The sequence below is a fragment of the Pristiophorus japonicus genome, chromosome 12 (assembly GCF_044704955.1).
Source record: "Pristiophorus japonicus isolate sPriJap1 chromosome 12, sPriJap1.hap1, whole genome shotgun sequence".
Taxonomy (NCBI): Eukaryota; Metazoa; Chordata; class Chondrichthyes; family Pristiophoridae; genus Pristiophorus; species Pristiophorus japonicus.
In genome coordinates, this window is record NC_091988.1 from 30,427,864 (window position 1) to 30,441,805 (window position 13,942).

A 13,942-nucleotide genomic window follows, 5' to 3' on the forward strand; every position below is an offset into this window, starting at 1 on the left:
TGCCATCAGATTCACTCCCTGCAGAAATCAATGTTCAAATACAGCACATTCATTAGCTGAAAGTTCTTGAGATGTAAAGGAAACTACTGGAGATTGCCAGGCTGAGTGGAGAATTACATAGACAACCATTACTACCATGTGTTGAGTCAGTACAGCTGAGTGTTGCAACATTTGCACCACACCAAAAATGTGGTATCCTTTTTAGTCAGTTGCAGAGTTTTATTCCATGTTTGTTAATGAGTATTACTAAAGGCTGCAAGTGGAAATATATCCAAGTCACCTTACTTTTTTATTGGCAGACATGTTTTGATGTTGAGACATGATAGCGGTAGTCATTCAACCATTGGACTGCAAGAGAATGGAGTTGGAGCATGGAGCGCCACCAATCTGAAGTTAAATATACTGGAGTCAAAAAGGGGAATGGAAAAAGTTGAATGAGTAAGTGACATTAATATCTGCTCAGCATGATGCTATTCAGATCATGCAAGACTGTGCTCTGAAACTGGAGGAAACTTTTGTATTACCAGCAATATCTCTGCCAGGCTTGCTGTACACTCACCAGGCTCTTGTGCAATGTATGACACACCACAGGATCCGTCCTTCCGGTCTTCAAATGTAATCTCGGCCCTGCTGGGTCCTTCCACTGCAATGGAAAGGCCCCCCGCACCAGCTTCCCGCGTCCAGATACTGAATTCAGCTAGGAGCAAACAAACCTCAATTACAACAAAACCATTAGTAATGGCCGTCAACATCAGACTCATTTAAACATTCACTTGCCATTGACAACTTCAGAGCACTCATTTTAAACTTCCCAAAGTATGGAAGTCAAACTGAAAACCGCTCTCATTTAACTTAAATCCATGTTTGTGAAATACTTCGCATCAAATTTAGATCATTCCATTTCCTAATGCATCGTGGCGTTCTTTGTTCAAAGCAGCAAACAATTCACTCATTTATACGACCCCACAGAACCTGGTGCCTGGTGGACCCAAGCCAAAACAAAGACATTTAGTGGTGAAAGTTTTTTAATCTAGAGACAGGCATTAATTACAAAAGCCCTGATTTCAACTCCGGGCAGGAGCTGCAAACTCTGCCATTGCTCCAGAAATTAGGCCGGGCTTTTGTAAATCCCAGGTGTCCTCAAAATCCTGCCACCAACTTCCCACCATGGCAGGGAAGGCCTACACTTTCCTTGTGGGGCTTGGAGGCCATTCCTCCTGCCCTCACAGGGTGGCCCTGGACCCAGCTCCTCTTGCCACTGCCTTCAGCTGGTAGGATAGCCACTGCCTTCCCCGCTCAGGTCAACAGTTAAAAATTGCAGTCGAGAGCCAACGTAGAGAAGGATCCCACAGATTTTTAGGTGTCCTAGCTGCATATTTAGGAGAGGAAGTTAAAATTTGTAATGGTAGGTACTTGACAGTTTTGATGGGCAAGTAACCAGTGATTTTAACTGCCCACCCATTGTGACCAGGGTTGCAGGTCAAAAATCACCCCACCCACCCAAAGTTTCTGATCTCCAGCAATCATTAAACTATAGTTGCTGTACCAATTCGACCAGCCTTAAATGCTGGTTAATGTATGTGCACAATACTCCAAATCCAAAAAGGAGAGATGGTGGGTCTGGAGATTTGTTTAATTCTCAAGGTTACTCAAGGTGGGGGAGGGGGGCAGGGGAATAGTTGAGCTAATTTAGTGTTAGTGTTTTAATAAATCTAGGCAAGACTGTTGGCCAAGGATCAAAATTCCCAACTAGTACAGGAGCAAGTCTGCTAGGAAGAGTGTAAATTTACTGTTCCCATATTCAAATGCTGTTCCCTGTGGCATTGACTACTACCCACATGTAAACTAATAACCCCGCCCACAAAGAAAAAGCAGGCAAAACCCATAGCTAGAGAAAGACAATATTGATAACTTACCTGGGACTCCCACTTCTCCTCGCTCGAGACCAGGGCCACCAGCCCGCACTTTGAAAGCTCCTCCTTTGCCAAGTGGCCCCACGGTGAATTGGAATGGACTGCCTGGTACATGCCGGTTTCGATACTTCACGCTAACTGTATGAACACCCATCTCATCCGGCACAAATCTGACACAGTAGGTGTGGTTGTCACTTTCAGTGATCACAGCATCATCAATCTTTCCAGAGGGACTGGTCACTTGAGCAGACATGTCATGGACATCAATTTCTAGAGAGGAATAGTTCTCATTAAGTTGAACCAAAAGATATTCTGTACTGAAAACAGCCACCAAAGCAACTGCAGCCAGATAAAATAAAGTACAGTTAAGGAGCCATCTTTGCTTTGAACCAAAAAAGTTGCCTAATATCAGTATATATTTTCAGATTTACTAGTATATAATTATACATTAGCAACATCGGTCCTGGCATCAGAACACTATTTGTTTCAGTTAAGAGTGTGGGTGAATGTTTCTCGGCTATTCCTTGCGGCAGCTTGGAGGTAGAGCTCAGGTTTCAAAAGCACAAGTGCTTAACCACAGTTCCAGATAACTGAAAAGATCAGCTACATTTGTAATTAAACCCCAAACCATCAGCCAAGGTGAAGCAAGCTTGGGTCAAAGCTTTCATGTGGTTGTTCACTATCACACCATAATGTTCATATTATAGAAAGAACAGATTAAACAAAAATTAGTGGAAAATCTAAATAGTGTAATAAAAGGAGATGCACATAATTTAACATCTTCAAACAGGAAATTAGGGATGCATGCAATAAAGGAACAGCAGTTATCATGGGTGACTAATCTACATATAGATTGGGCTAACCAAACTGGTGGCAATACAGTGGAGGAGGATTTCCTCGTGTATATAAGGGATGGTTTTCTCAACCAGTATGTCGAGGAACCAACTAGAGCTGGCCATCCTAGACTGGGTGTTGTGTAATGGGAAAGGATTAATTAGCAATCTTGTTGTTCAAGGCCCCTTGGGGAAGAGTAACCATAATATGGTAGAATTCTAAGATGGAGTGTGACTTAAGTCAGAAACTAGAGTCCTGAACTTAAAGGTAAACAACATGAATTGGCTAGGATAGATGACTGGTGAATGATACTTAAAGGGTTGACAGTGGATAGGCAATGGCAGACATTTAAAGATCACATGGATGAACTTCAACAATTGTACATCCCTGTCTGGCATAAAAATAAAACAGGGAAGGTGGCTCAACCATGGTTAAGGGAAATTAGGGATAGTGTTATATCCAAGGAAGAGGCATATAAATTGGCCAGAAAAAGCAGCAAACCCAAGGACTGAGAGAAATTTAGAATTCAGCAGAGGACAAAGGGTTTAATTAGAGGGGGGGGGGGGAGAAAAGAGAGTAGGAGTGTAAGCTTGCAGAGAACATAAAAACTGACTGCAAAAGCTTCCATAGATATGTGGAGAAAACAATTCGTGAAGACAAATGTCAGACCCTTACAGTCAGAATCAGGTGAATTTATAAATGGGGAACAAAGAAATGGCAGATCAATTGAACAAATACTTTGGTTCTGTCGTCACTAAGGAAGACACAAATAACCTTCCGGAAATACGAGGGGACCAAGGGTCTAGCGAGGAGGAGGAAGAAGTGAAGGAAATCCTAGTCAGGAAAGTGTGTTAGGGAAATTGATGGAATTGAAGGCAAATAAATCCCCAGGGCCTGATAGTCTGCATCCCAGAGTATTAAGGAAGTGGTCCAAGAAATAGTGGATGCATTGGTGGTCATTTTCCAACATTGTGGACTCTGGATCAGTTCCTATGGATTGGAGGGTAGCTAATGTAATACCACTTTTTAAAGGGAGGGAGAAAACAGGGAATTATGAACCAGTTAGCCTGACATCTGTAGTGGGGAAAAATGTTGGAATCAAATTAAAGATGTAAGAGCTGCGTATTTGGAAAGCAGCGACAGGATTGGTCCAAGTCAGCATGGATTTATGAAGGGGAAATCAAGCTTGACAAATCTTCTAGAATTTTTTTGAGGATGTAACTAGTAGAATGGACAAGGGAGAACCAGTGGATGTGGTGTATTTGGACTTTCAAAAGGCTTTTGACAAGGTCCCACGCAAAAGAGATTAGTGTGCAAAATTAAAGCACGTGGTATTGGGGATAATGTATTGACATGGCTAGAGAACTGGTTGGCAGACAGGAAGCAAAGAGTAGGAATAAACAGGTCCTTTTCAGAATGGCAGGCAGTGACTAGTGGGGCACTGCAGGGCTCAGTGCTGGGACCCCAGCTATTTACAATATATATCAATGATTTTAGATGAGGGAATTGAGTGTAATATCTCCAAGTTTGCAGATGACACTAAGCTGGATGGTAGTATGAGACGTGAGGAGGATGCTAAAAGGCTGCAGGGTGACTTGGGCAGGTTAGCTGAGTGGGCAAACAAGTGGCAGATGCAGTATAATGTGGATAAATGTGAGGTTAATCACTTTCATAGCAAAAACAGAAAGGCAGATCATCTGAATGCACAGATTAGGGAACGTAGAGGTGACCTGGGTGTCATGGTACATCAGTCATTGAAAGTTGGCATGCAGGTACAGCAGGCAGTGAAGGCAAATGGTATGTTGGCATTCATAGCTAGGGGATTTGAGTATAGGAGCAGGGAGGTCTTACTGCAGCTGTACAAGGCCTTGGTGAGGCCACACCTTGAATATTGTGTTCAGTTTTGATCTCCTAATCTGAGGAAGTACATTGAGAGAGTGCAGCGAAGGTTCACCAGACTGATTCCCAGGATGGCAGGACAGACAAAGACTGGATCGTCTAGGTTAATATTCATTCGAGTTCAGATGAATGAGGGGAGATCTCATAGAAACATAATATTCTAACAGGATTGGACAGGTTAGATGCAGGAAGAATGTTCCTGATGTTGGGGAAGTCCAGAACCAGGGGTCAAAGTCTAAGGATAAGGGATAAGCCATTCAGGACTGAAATGAGGAGAAACTTCTTCACTCAGAATTATGAACCTGTGGAATTCACCACCACAGAAAGTTGAGACCAGTTCGTTGGATATATTCAAAAGGGAGTTAGATGTGGACCTTACAGCTAAAGGGATCAAGGGGTATGGCGAGAAAGCAGGAATGGGGTACTGAAGTTGCATGATCATATTGAATGGTGGTGCAGGCTCAAAGGGCCGAATGGTCTACTCCTCCACCTATTTTTTATGTTTCAAATTAAAACTGGACACTAAATAGATGGTAGCTTGAAATAATCTACAATAGGTGAAGATAGGAGTAAGTAGACTGAAATTCTACATTTGAAACATGCGTGCATTTATCTGGACTCCACTGAATTGGTGTGGGGGTTGCAGGACTAAATCCTACACATTCATACAAATTAAGCAGCCAGAATATTCACTGGGATATTTTCTTTCCAATTCTACTAGACTCCATGCTGTTCCATGTTTACCCACGAGTGAAGGGATTTTTCAAGCAGAATGGACTGATCAATTCTTCTTCAAGATAAGATGCCAAGCTTTTGGGGAGCATTCTATTGCATGACCTTTAAGTACTGACCAAAGTGACTAGCCTTGGAAGTAAACACCTCTTCCCTCCGCCTCCAATATTCCATGATACCACCCAAAATTGATTGATATTTGTGGGAAAATGGACCGGTGAGGCCTACCACACAACTGACTGGGATTCTCCCCCCCCACCCCACACTATTGCTTTTCCACCCAGCACATGCAAATAGTGGCAAGGTTGAGAAGAGGACCCAGTTCCAGGAGGATATTCCATCTTTCAGTTACCACAACTTCCCAGGGAAGGGTGGTGAGCTCAGGGCTATACAGTAACAGCCTGAAGTGTTGCCTTGGAGGTAGGGGGCCTTTTTTTTTATTTATTTTTTTTAACTTCCCCATAATGTCCCCAATGTATTAGCCGTTGATGGCCCAGGTCTCCACCAAGCCGTTCAGTGGGTCTTGGTTTTAGATCTTTCAGGTACAGTTCACCTTTGAAAAGGCTTCGTGCTGAATCCTCTGCCCTCCCCACTGCAGCCCAATCGGCACTCCCTCCTTTGTGCTGGCAGACTCACTCAATGCCAGGAAAATGGATCAGGGCTAAAGCCAAGAAGGGTGAACAAAAGTCCCACCCAGCTGGAATTCTGTCCCAAAGGAGAATTTTCCCCCTCATGAAGTCATCTTCCTGATTAAGCAGCATTACAAATTCCTCCTACTTGAGGTACCAAACTTCTTGCAAAAACAGAAGTTTAATGAGATGCAAGTCGAGAAAAATGTTTTTTGCCCTTTCGTGCAGTGTTAAGCATTAGGTTGAGAAAACCATTGTTTATGGTGGTTTAAAGCAGGCAATTCAAGTTAAACAGTAAAGGAAATTAGATTCCTGAATAGGAAAAAAAACTTCTTGACAAAAGTATTCATGAATTCCATTTTACTTAGTAGGTTTTGAAGTTTTTAAAAATGTGAATTTTAACCTGACAAATTCTTGGCTGGATTTAGGATAGGACAAGTAAAATGTGATCTTTGCTGATAGCATGCAAGTAGATATAAATCAGCTCACTGAACAAAATCCAGACAGTTCAACACTAGCACAAATTCAGATCATAATATAATCAAGGCCATTGTGGCAGATTTTAGTTTGACGTGAAGGCAAGTATTTAACCTGAAATTTGACATTGGAAATAATTGTGTTTATTTATCACATTGCATAAGTGAGTTTTACCTATTATTCAAGTCTCAAATGCAGAGTTCCTCCCTTAATATGCTCAACCCTTACCACAGCTATTGTAATATTACACGGTACAATCCAAAACCATTAAAAATGAAAGAATACTTCTAGCATCTGACACCAGAGGAGGTAGAATGCAAATAGCAACTTGATACACAGGGCAAAGTTAGACACCCTGTTCCATTTCCAGAGTGTACACTAAATCTCATGCTTAAACTACAATGAGCAAGTATACAACACACCATGATCCAGTTGACTATTTCGGTGCAAGTAGAAAGGTCCTAAGTATTTTAGGAAACATGCTAAATTGCGCAAGGGAAGTAAATTCTTACTCGTGCAACTACCACTGACAAAAGCATGCTGGGTAATTTACAATGAGCACATTCTGCCGACCTCAGAATCCACATGCCCAGTGCTGAAACGCACCCTCCAGCCTTAATGGCCTCGCACTGAACAGTTTGCACTCCTCCTGGCCGAAGAGGCCAAACAGGGACGCGAAAGGTCGAGTTGGAACACTAGCAGGGTCCTTGGATTTTTCAAATTGAATCTGGTGAATCTCCACAGGTTCAGCACGCAAGAAAGTGCAACTTGTCTGAAAATCTGAACGTGTGCAACAGAGGTGCTCCCGAGCCACTGTTAGTTGGAACCAAGTCACTGAGAGGAATAGAAAGAAAAAGAAAGAGAGAGAGAGACAGGAAACAGTTGTATTCTAGAAGAAAAAATTAAATTGAGGTAGACATCTGCATTTCAGTTTTCTACATTTTCATGCATTTACTTTTAAAAGCAACTTCACGAACAGTAATGTTACACATTAAAATCAACAGAACACCCACTTTAACCCACCAGGACCTCATTTGATTTTAGTCCAAATCATTTGACTTCAGCCCAGAATAGCATAAATGGCATGGTGCTGATGAAAGTTAATTTACACTGCCCACATGCAATGCTATGAATAAGGGCGTGGTGAAGTTGTGCATCATTTTGCACACTGATCCCACAAACATTTCAGGAGTGTTGCATGAATGCAATAATGGTCAACATTACATTGTTCATTATGAATAACTACTTTGTGATTTAAATTTATGCACACAGAAAATCACATTACCAAATAGCTTACAAAACCAGTGGTGTCAGCAGCAACTTTGGAAGTTTATTACTGATCTATTTGTTCCCTTGGTTTCTTCCCCCATTACTTTAAAAAATAATGGCTGTATTTCTTTAACTGAGAAAGACCAAATTTCTGTTGAAATAATCTACAACACAAAAGAAGCCATAAAATTGGATTTATATATTGATCACTGGCAAGTTAGTGATCATACTTAAACCCCTTTACAGCTTACAAGCTTTGACTGACAAATTTGCAAATTGGACTAAGTTAGTAATTGATTTCAACAATTATGCTACGAACAGCAATGCTACTGCTGAAATGGTAAATAAAAGTTACAAACTTTTGTAATCATGCTAAGTATTTTTGAAAAAAAGATCTGAAATGACAAATTGTTTTCCAAGAAATCAGTGGAAAGGAGGAAAAGGTCTGGATAGTATTCAGAACCACAGAAAAAAAGAATGCCACCACAGCACATTCCTAAAAACTGTAAACACGAGCTAATTCCTCATCATTTGTGCCCTTTAGAGAGAATTCAATGAACTGTATTCAGAAATAAATGCAACTTATCTGATTAATTCAATTAACCTATTAAGCACAGGCTGGATCAAGTTATTGGAACCAGTGTTGGAAGATTAGAATACCACTGCATTGCATTTTTAAAGTTTTTCTTTGTGCAAAGATTCAATTGCACAGAATGGATGAGAATTTTCTATCAGCCTCACCGCATTCAAAGTTCAGCCGACATTTAAAATGATAAAGCAATGAAAAACAGCCAACTCCCAGTTAGTTAAAGATTCATTAGTTTGGACATTTTTAAATGCTTAGCTGACTCAATTACATAATTTCACTGTAGTTCAAAAGCTGCACTGAGAACAGATTCCAATAAACTTTTCCTTTTTCAGTCTTACCAGGGATCTTCAAGTTCAGGTCACAGATGCTGCCAACAGTGGCTTCGGACGCAGCCCGCCGTCTGCGAGTGATGCTCTCCCTCATGCGTCCCTCACCGGTTACCTTCACCGTGAACGGACTCCCTGAAAATCATCATCAAGTTAGCAACGGACACAAGACCCTCCTTTGGCTCCAAGTTCACATCGCTCATACCTTTTTGATCTAAAAATCTCTAGTTTACACAAAATGTACAAAAATACATTTGTACAATATGCATTCAAATTCGATAGTGCTGCTCAGAGTTAGGGTAATCTCCCAGGGGATAATCAAGCAGATTGTATTGAAGATTGCACCAATTTACTAATTGTAAGTGTTAAAGGGAAACCCTCAAAGCCTCCCTGAAAAAGTGCAACATCCCCACTGACACCTGGTAGTCCCTGGCCAAAGACCGCCCTAAGTGGAGGAAGTGTATCCGGGAGGGTGCTGAGCACCTTGAGTCTCATCGCCAAGAGCATGCAGAAATCCAGCGCAGGCAGCGGAAAGAGCGTGTGGCAAATCTGTCCCACCCTTTCCCTCAAGGACTATCTGTCCCACCTGATAGGGTCTGCAGTTCTCTTATTGGATTGTTCAGCCACCCAAGGACTCATTTTTAGAGTGGAAGCAACTCTTCCTCGATTCAGAGGGACTGCCTATGATGAAGCATTCTAAAAGGACACTACAAAGTACTGAGACTTAAGTATAACCAAATTATTGCTACTAAAAGCATGCTTATAAACCCAAGTTGCAGCATTAAATTTTCAAAGCAAAAAACTGAACTAGTTTTCCCCAAAGGAAGGCTACACATCCATTTTGACTGCAAGCAGTGGCCATCAATGCCAGTGCTTTAAAAAAAAATTAAAAAGCTACTTTGCATCTCACACACGTCATACCTGATACATGCTCCTCAGCAAACTTGATATAAATAATGTAGGTGCCGGGCTCAGTTGGACAGTACAAAACTTTGCAGGTACCTTCCTCCGTCTCTTCTGTGTTAATGTCCACTTTGCTTGGACCTTCAATAGATAGTGCAAGACCACCATAACCTGAAACAAAAATGCAATTAATTACTTAAGGGCAATTATAATTCAGATGTCGTTTTCATTGAATATTCGATATGGAAATTGTGCTAAAAAGTTTAAAACATTTATTGCACCAGTCACTTATTATAATGTTATGTACACAGCACTTCCCAGCTCAAGACAACTAATTTTTTTCCAGGCAACAAAAACCATTAAGGATCTGTCTGCTCCACGTCAATATACAGAGGCAAAAAGGTCATTTGTGGAGCAATAGGAGCAAGTGCAATTAGACAGGTTGGTGGCTCAAGTGGAATAAAACATCGCCACAGACTTGCTAATCTCAGTGGCCAGTTTCTATACTGTACCAAGCTATTATGACTTATATCCACCACATTTTTAGAGAATTATTAATGACATTTACCATTGTGTTCTAAAGAAGCAAGCTTCCACAAATTATCTTACCTGCATCTCTCGTGTCCACAATGAAATCAGACATTTCAAATGTATGTCCTGCCTTCAAACCTTGCCCAGAGACCTTAACTCGGCGAGCATCTCCGATTTCAGACTGGCCAACCATAATGGCAATTGGACTATTTGCCACATGCTTATTATTTTTCTTTATGCTGACAAAATGTTCACCAACTTCCCGTGGTATGAAGGAGATACCTAGTGGTCCAAGAATAGTTAACACAAAAATGTAATAATCCAAAAAGATCCACCCCACCCCCAATCCTATTCACGGCACTATTAGCAACCATACCTTCACCCACTTCGTCCTACGGACTGGAATTTGCTTCCTAAAACCTCCACAGTTTCATCTCCTTCAAGGCCCTTTGTAAAACCTACCTCTTGGTTTCCTCACCCAATTGCTCCTTTAGCTCAGAGTCCATACTTTCCCCTTACATTTGGAGAAATAATGGGCTCAAATTTAGCCCACCCCTTTTTTCAGCACACTTACTGAAGATGTGCTGCTTTTCTCCGTTGATAAGTGGAGGGGTGGGCCCACTGTCCGGCCTCTCTTCTGTCGTCACGCAGCATGGCGAGTCGAGTCAGGGGTGGAGCCAGCGTCCTACGCTGAACAGTGCAGGGACATCTGCACATGTGCATTGGAGTCGGGTCGCAATGTCCACGTGTGCGCAGTAGCGCCAAAATTTGGCAATTGTCCATTTAAAAAAAAATCAATCGTAACTGCTTGTGTTTTGCTGTCCAGTGAGTTTGCTTCCTACGTGCTCTCCGATGTCGGCAGTTCCTGCCCCTATACCTAGCCGAGTGGTCTCCCAGTTGTCCCGCACCGGCCAGCCCGCTGCCTTCCTGGGCCAAGTTTTCAGATGAAGGTAGGACTTCTATTTTTTTTGTGTCATTGAATACTTATTACTATGTGCTTTGCAAGTCTTGGTGCTTTAGGTACAGGTCCTCTCCGCTTCCCTTCCTCCCCCTATCTTAGGCCGAATGGCCTCCAATTTCTTAACTCTTCACAAGGGTTTTCGGAAGTGGCCACATACGTTGGCTTAAGTAGATTTGGAGTAACTATTAGCTGGCCAAAGTGGCCTAAATGGCAAAAACTGGTGGTAACGCCCCCTTGAGAAAAACTAAAATCAACAAATACTAACTAACTCACTTACACTGACGCAAATTAAATGTGCAAAAATGGGGATTTTTAAAGATACGCCAGAAAAATAAAGTTATTCCAAAAAAAACCCGGAGCAACTCCTCGCCAAAATTAGGCCCAATGTCCCCACAGTACTAGGGTAAAAAGACGCTATACATATGCAAGTTGTGGTTTTAAATATATGCAATATTTGATAGTTGCGCTCAATACTGGGACTACTTTTACGGAGTAAACAAAAGCACTTAAAAGGGCCAGATTTGACCACGAAAACCCAGTCAGCTGGATCCTCAGGTACCTCTTTGCAGCAGCACATCCAAGTACTGCTTTTGGGGGTGGGGGGAAAAAAAGTTCGCCAACGTGCAACGGCACAGATTGTGTTTGAGTCATACTTTTCGGCACTCTCCTGACCCGTACTCTGCACCCAGAATACAGACAGGTCAAACCTATCGGTGCAGCCCTGCCGGCAGTGGCAAGTATGAAAACCTACAAAAAAAAGTTAGTTTTTCTTTAAATTATTTTTGAGCGATTTAGTAGCTAAGGGTTTTGAGAATGTCAAGAATGTTTTGGAATTTTATTTATTTTTTCCCCCTCCCAAGGCCTCTTGCAGCACTCCCGGCCCTGGACTAAGGTTGCTGAAACTTGCGGTTTGCGCCGCGAATCGTTGTGCAAAGCCTCTTCACCGGTGCACCCCATTGGCAGACGGAAAGGCTGAAAGCTCGGCCTTAAAAAAAACAGTAGCGCAGTGAAAATGGTAATTTTGGTGTAAAACTACCATTTTTGCCGAAAACATAGCCCAAAAGGTTTTATATTCTCCATGGTGTATTTTGATTTACTGATTGAATTCAAAGCAAAATTAAAATGGTTAAGCTACTAAAGTATTCTTAAATGTTTGATCACTGGGACGGAGTGTTTTGCAGTATAGAATTGAACTTTTGTACTCTGGACACCTACCGATGTGGTTATTTGGCAGTCTCTTCAGCAGGCATGGCTCATCTTGGCCAGATGGAGATTTAATGCTGGCAGTTAGCAGGCTAAGGTCACTTTCATTGATGTCCAGGGAGATGTCAGCAGCTGAGCCAACCTTAACTTGCGACTTTTGTCTATCATCTGAAAAGAGACACGATTTTCATTCATTTTTTAATACATTGGACGGAGCTTTGAGTGTTTAAACTCTTCAGCAGTGCTAAATAATTTATAATGCATTGAAGCATTTGGTGCCTCTAACTATCATCTTGTGTTTCTTTCCTCATCCTTTCACACACACACACACAATCCATCAACTCAATAACTGGAATCAATAAAACTTGCCTCATTACCAACATTCCTTAAATGAGATAATTTGGAGAGCTCCTTTTTGTTTTCCAAAACTCTTAGAATTTATAGCTCAACTTCCTTAAAGAATTGTTCTACAACCACATCCCTTTTCTGGACTTTTCCCACAATTTTATTGCAGACTTGCTTTATTTTTAGAACTTGTTCAACTTAGTTATAACTTGCCTTTTTAAACAAAAAAGGTACTGCAGTGAGAATGTAACAAGCATCATATCAGTACAAACATCAGCTTTTCATTTCAAAATTTAACCTTTGAGACAATTGTGCCAGGACAAGGAGGGAGAGACTTGGAAACCTCAAACCCCATACAATTCCTGCTCCAAACCAATACCTTCAACAGGATTGTCTTCGATTTGCAAAGTAGCTATGTCAGAAATTATTTCAACTGTTTACTTGTGTCAAATTCCATGAGCTACAATTTGAACAGTATCTCAAATTTCCCATAGTCCAGAGTAATCTTGCTGTGGCTGAACAGCAGTCACAATCAGTAGGTTCCCAAAGCCACATTTTACATTTCCAAGTCAATATGGTACACAATTTATTACTATGTTACAACTAGAAATAGTTGGCCACTTAAATTGTAGAATATGTCATAAATGTTAATTTGAAACTATGTAGGTTTCCCCCATTTGAAATTCTCTCCTGCTCGCAATTCCTTTGCACATAAAATTTCTATTACCTGTAACTTTGGCAGTGAAAGGGCTTCCAGGGATATGTTTTTCATTGTATTTGACAAGGATACTGTAATCGCCTGGCAGGGTTGGGAGGTATGTGACTGTACAGGTGCCATCCTTATTATCGATACAGCTAATTTCTGCCTTAGAAGGCCCCTCAATGGCCAAGTCCAGACCACCTATGTGGGAGGGAAAGAAAGACCCAAATTTTTCCAAAGTGCCACAGAACTAGCAACATACAATTTTAGAATATTTAACAGGCTGATCTTGTACATTAATCCTGCTGAAGGAAGTCAATCTACTTTAGCACCTGCTCTGCATGTTCTTCTGGGAACAAACATTGCAGTTGAGTAACTCTACTTAATCTCCTTATATGGATTTACTATACCAGGACACAACAGTATAGATAGATGAAAATCAGGTGGTACTTCACATTACCATCTCCAAATTGGTGCCAGCATGAAACTTGCTCTTGGAGCTGGGTTTACTTCAGAATGCAATTGATTGGGAGCACAAAATTGGTGACCACAGTCAGTTGTATTTGGTCAGATGAGATTGCAAATGCAAACATAGAAAACGGTACACCATTTTGTCATCTCTTCATTTGTT

General features: G+C 41.4%; 1 protein-coding gene across 3 annotated transcripts in view; it reads right to left on the bottom strand.

The window, feature by feature from the left end:
* flnbl (filamin B, like) overlaps positions 1 to 13,942 on the bottom strand; it is a 185,829-nt gene that overhangs the window by 18,034 nt on the left and 153,853 nt on the right. For all 3 annotated transcript variants that reach the window (XM_070895259.1, XM_070895258.1, XM_070895260.1), the window contains 7 exons: positions 13,339 to 13,512; positions 12,279 to 12,434; positions 10,181 to 10,384; positions 9,590 to 9,742; positions 8,681 to 8,803; positions 1,917 to 2,183; positions 560 to 697 (listed from right to left, as the gene is read on the bottom strand). In XM_070895259.1, coding sequence (XP_070751360.1) covers positions 560 to 697; positions 1,917 to 2,183; positions 8,681 to 8,803; positions 9,590 to 9,742; positions 10,181 to 10,384; positions 12,279 to 12,434; positions 13,339 to 13,512 — 1,215 coding nt within the window. The remainder of the gene's footprint in view (positions 1 to 559; positions 698 to 1,916; positions 2,184 to 8,680; positions 8,804 to 9,589; positions 9,743 to 10,180; positions 10,385 to 12,278; positions 12,435 to 13,338; positions 13,513 to 13,942) is intronic.